Genomic DNA, 5,008 nt, shown 5'->3' on the forward strand with positions numbered 1-5,008 from the left:
TATATATATACATATGTTATATATAATGTCTTTTTTTCTATATAGGATGTTTAAATTTCAGCTTTTTTAATAATTGTATTTATTCAATAAAATACAATTTATGTATATAAACAATTTTATTCCTTTTTTTCTTTTTCTTTTTTTTTGATAGGCTATTGAATGACATGATAAAAATGTATCATTTTAAATGTATGTTTTCTCTTTCAGGCAGTGCTCTGATTTGCTAAGCCAGGCTCAGTACCATGTGGCCCGAGCTCGGAAACAAGATGAGGAGGAGAAGGAGCACCGCGCCAAACAGGAGCAGGAGAGAGACCTGCTGCGGCAGCAGATGCTGAAAAAACAGGAGGAGAGGAAGAGCAAAGAGGCCGAGGAGCAGAAGAAACTGCTCGAGCAGAGAGCCCAGTATGTGGAGAAGACCAAGAACCTGCTCAACTTCTCAGAGGCCATGAAAGCAGCGAAGGAGAAGAAGAAAGCAAGCAGTGGACGGGTCAGTCCAAATGCTTCAACACTCTTTTTCACACCCTATCTTTTTAACATGTAATGAAATATTCATGTACCTTGTCTTAGCGCAAGAAAGGAGGTGACTTTGATGACTTTGTCAACGATGACTCTGATGAGGACCTGCCGATCAAGAAAAAGAAGAAGAAGAAATCTGGGAGTGGCAGTGAAGTTGAGGATGCCGGGGAGGATGGAGAGAAGAAACCCCGTAAAAAGAGGAGGAGGTAAACATTAATAACAACTAGGGCTGTGCGATATTGAAAAAAAATGCGATACGCGATACCTTGTTAAAAAATGCGATATTCGATATGCGATACGATATTGCTTAAAGTGTCTATTTAAATCTATATAAATTATATTTTAAAATATTTAAAAATGAAAATTATATAACCAATTAGTTTCACATTCTTTCTTGGAAAAGAAAGAATCACTACAACTTCTGAAAGTGACCAGCAGTGTTTTAGCAGTACATCACATATCGGTCGACCACTAGTTTTAGGTAACGTCTCCAATAGTCTACTTATATATATATATTACATATAGGCCAATCATAAATTAAGATATAAATTATTATATAATGATATTACTTAATATGTAATAATTTTATGATTGTTTATATTATAATAATATTTTTACAATGGAATATTGGCACAATTGTTTTATAAAAGGTGCAAAATGTGTTGTATTTTTGCTTATTTTTTCTTTTTTTTGCATCTAATTAAATAATTATGAATTATATAAATTTAGTTATAAATATGTGAATTATAAATGGTATAATAGATTTTTTTTCTGAACACATGATTGGAGTTAAAACTGGTTTATTTTGGGTCAGGTTGAGTTTCAGTGCGTTTCTCTTGTTTCCTCAGACCAGCTAAAAGAGAAGATGAAGGTTCTGATGATGAGGAAGGAGGCTCAAGGCCTAAAAAGCAGCGCAAGCCCAGAGAGCGCAAGAAGATCGGGAAGGTACCGATGCTCTGAGCACTTAATATGAAAGTTGACCTGTATGTTGAGATTTAGTTCTAATTGCATTTCTCTCTTTTTAAACCCAAGCCGGAGCGCATGCCGCCGTCTCTTAAAGGGAAGATCAAGTCCAAGGCAATCATTTCATCCTCTGATTCCTCCTCCGATGAGGATGGCCTGAAAATAGCAGAAGACAGGTGAGAGACGTCACTTGAGTTTGCTTGAACTGCCAGCATGAGCTGAAATTTCACAATATCTATTTTGTAAATGCGTGTTATTGAGCTTATTGTAAACAATTCATCCATGCACATTTCATAAAAAAAAATAATCTTTATTAAACTTTAAACTAAATATATAACTGGATCTTCCAGTGAAACGACAGACTTCTCTCTGGTGATGTAAGATTTAAAAAAATAATAATAATAATAATTTTTACACTTTTTCTGTAAACATTTATATGGACTCCCTAGCACTCTCTTGTGCCCCCTGGACCCCAGTTTAAAAAAATCTTGATACTGTAAAAAATAACTATTTTGAAAATTGTTAATTTCTGTTCATTTACATAGTTACTTTTTTCCCTATTCATTATAGTCTGTTATAGTACTATTATACTGTATACTTTTACATTTGTTCTTTCATTCATGTATTCACTTATTTTAATGGAATATTTATGTATAATTTGTTTAATTATTATTTAAAAAAAATCTATTTATCTAATGTTTATTAATTTTCATTTATTTATTTTCTATTTATTTATTTTAAAAAATGTATTCACTTCTTTAACACTTTTTCTGTAAACCGAAATCCCCTTATTTAGACCACTTAAAGGGTTAGTTCACCCAAAAATGAAAATTCTGTCATTTGCGCCATACGTTTTCTATGTTGGTTACGCTTTGATTTGAACGAAAACAACGTATACGCGTTACGCAGCTAACACAGAACAGCATACGTTGTTTACGTCCAGCTGATACTATCCAAAATGGCGCTACAGGGTGACGCGGAGGAGACGAATTGTTGAATAAAGTCGTTCTTTTTGTTTTCTTTGCGTACAAAAAGTATTCTCGTAGCTACGTAAAATTACGGTTGAACCCCTGATGTCAGATGGATTATTTTACCGATCTCTTTGCTACGTTTCTGGACCTTGATCACGGTAATTACATTGCTGTCTATGGGAGGGTCAGAGAGCTCTCAGAATTCATCAAAAATATCTTAATTTGTGTTCCGAAGATGAACGGAGGTCTTACGAGTTTAGAACGACATGAGGGTGCGTAATTAATGACAGAATTTTCATTTTTGGGTGAACTAACCCTTTAAAGCCTTTCCTTACAAGCTCATCTTATTCTGCCTTTTCATCTTTTTGAGTGAAGCACACACATCTCAAAATCTAATCAACAACTGACGCATAAAACCAAGTCCCCATCCTATGTTGTTTTCTTTTACCATAATCTGTTAGACTCGAATGCACGTCACAATTCGGAAAACATTATCTGTTGCTAATTCTGTTTCATTAAGAATTTATTTATTCCTTAAATGGTCTGTTTTATGTCTAGAAACCCCAGGGACAGCGGCTCTGGTTCAGACGACGACGTAGGCCACAGGAAACGCATCGCTTCGGACAGCGATTCCAACGAGGAGCGTAACCAATCAGGCAGTGAGGCCGGCAGCCCCCAGCGCTCTAGAAACTCAGACGAGGATGAGTCTGGCAGCGAACGCCCGGTGAAGCGGAGGAGACCACAACAGCAGTCCGACTCGGAGCAGTCAGACAACGAGAGCAAGAAGAGCCGCTCCGAAGGGTCTGACGACGAATCTCAGGCCGGATCTCCAGCCGCCGCTTCAGATCGAGGCTCAGAGAACGAGGGCTCCCCGCAGAGGTCCAATAACGAGTCTGAGCCAGAGGGGTCCAACAATGAAGCCTCCAACAGAGGATCTGATGACGACAGTGACTGAGTTTGTTGAGGAAAAAGAAAAGCCTTTGTTCTTGTAATGTTCAAATCATAGTACGTAGTTATGTGTCTTCCTGGATAATGCTTCTCAGATTTTACACAATGTTTTTTGTTTTATTTTTCAGAAATGAGAACATGTTTTCTGTTCAGTCTTTTGAGTAAGAAATGTTCAAATCTTCCTTAGCAGGCGCTTTTTGTTGAGCATTACAGCATATACTGTGCTCTGTAGTCTAAAGGGACGATCACAAGCTGTGATTCGGAGTTGGTGTACAATATGAAATACCTTGGAATAAAAAGTATTTTGAAACATTTTTCTAGTTTGTATTGAATCCTGGTTAATGATGGGTTTTTATATATACACACCCCCACTGGCCAGTTTATTAGCTACACCTTGCTTGTACCAAGTTGGACCCCCTTTTGCCTTCAGAACTTTGTGGCATAGATTCAGTAAGGTGCTGGAAATGTTCCTCTGAGATTTTGGTCCATATTGACATGACAGCATCACACAGTTGCTGCAGATTTGTCAGCGTCACATCCATGATTTCAATCTCCTGTTCCACCGAATCCCAAAGATGCTCTACTGGATGGAGATCTGGTGACTGTGGAGGCCATTTGAGTTGTTAACTCATGAAACCAGTTTGAGATGATTTGAGCTCTGTGACATGGCGCGTTATCCTGCTGGAAGTAACATCACAAGATAGGTACACTGTGGTCGTAAAGGGACGGACAGGGTCAGCAACATGGGTTACACTTTACTTGAAGGGGTGTGCATAAGACTGACATGACACCTTCATAATCATGTCATGACACCTACATAATCATGACATGACACGTCATGAATATGAAGGTTTTTTATGCATGTTTATGACAACTGTCATTAAGTGTCATTCGCTCAGTTATGTAATTTTCATGATTATGAAGGTGTCATGTCAGTCTTATGCACACCCCTTCAAGTAAAGTGTTACCGCAACATGTTTAAACGATGCTCAGTTGGTACAAAGTGCACCAAGAAAATGTCCGCCACACCATTACAGCACCAGCAGCAGCCTGAACCATTGATACAAGGCAGGATGGATCCATGCTTTCATGTTGTTTATGCCACATTCTGACCCTACCGTCCAAATGTTGCAGCAGAAATCAGCATACTCTTCAGACCAGGCAAGCTTTTTCCCAATCTTCTATTGTCTAATTTTGGTGTGAATTGTAGCCTCAGGTGTCTGTTCTTAGCTGACAGGAGTGGCACCAGGTGTAGCCCATCTACTTCAAGGTTCAATGTCATGCATTTCTGCTTAAAGGTATGGAGCCAGATCGGCCTCAAAAATAATATATTTATAAAACAAAATTCATAAATGCACAGCACAATTTACATTTACAAAATCTGATTCGTAAATTCAAAGGTGAAGACCCAACTCTATGTATATTTTGCAAGACCCCACTTTCCGTTAAACATACACTGCTCAAAAAAATGAACTGGGTAGTAACTGATTACATGCAATCTGGATTACATAATCTGATTCCAAAAATGAAATACTTGTTATTAGATGAAATTACGTTTTAAAATACTTGTAATCAGACTACAGTTACTTTTTTATTGATTACATGATTAC

At 37.5% G+C, this 5,008-nt stretch overlaps 1 protein-coding gene across 1 annotated transcript in view; it reads left to right on the top strand.

Annotated features, from left to right (window-relative positions):
• The window catches only part of ctr9 (CTR9 homolog, Paf1/RNA polymerase II complex component), a 16,545-nt gene extending 12,849 nt beyond the window's left edge, over positions 1 to 3,696 (top strand). The window contains exons 19-23 of the mRNA XM_016550115.1: positions 208 to 487; positions 568 to 722; positions 1,365 to 1,461; positions 1,549 to 1,655; positions 3,009 to 3,696. Coding sequence (XP_016405601.1) covers positions 208 to 487; positions 568 to 722; positions 1,365 to 1,461; positions 1,549 to 1,655; positions 3,009 to 3,405 — 1,036 coding nt within the window. The 3' untranslated portion in view covers positions 3,406 to 3,696. The remainder of the gene's footprint in view (positions 1 to 207; positions 488 to 567; positions 723 to 1,364; positions 1,462 to 1,548; positions 1,656 to 3,008) is intronic.
• Positions 3,697 to 5,008: the final 1,312 nt, after the last annotated feature.

The sequence above is a fragment of the Sinocyclocheilus rhinocerous genome, unplaced genomic scaffold, assembly GCF_001515625.1.
Source record: "Sinocyclocheilus rhinocerous isolate Xijiao unplaced genomic scaffold, SAMN03320098_v1.1 scaffold1065, whole genome shotgun sequence".
Classification (NCBI taxonomy): Eukaryota; Metazoa; Chordata; class Actinopteri; order Cypriniformes; family Cyprinidae; genus Sinocyclocheilus; species Sinocyclocheilus rhinocerous.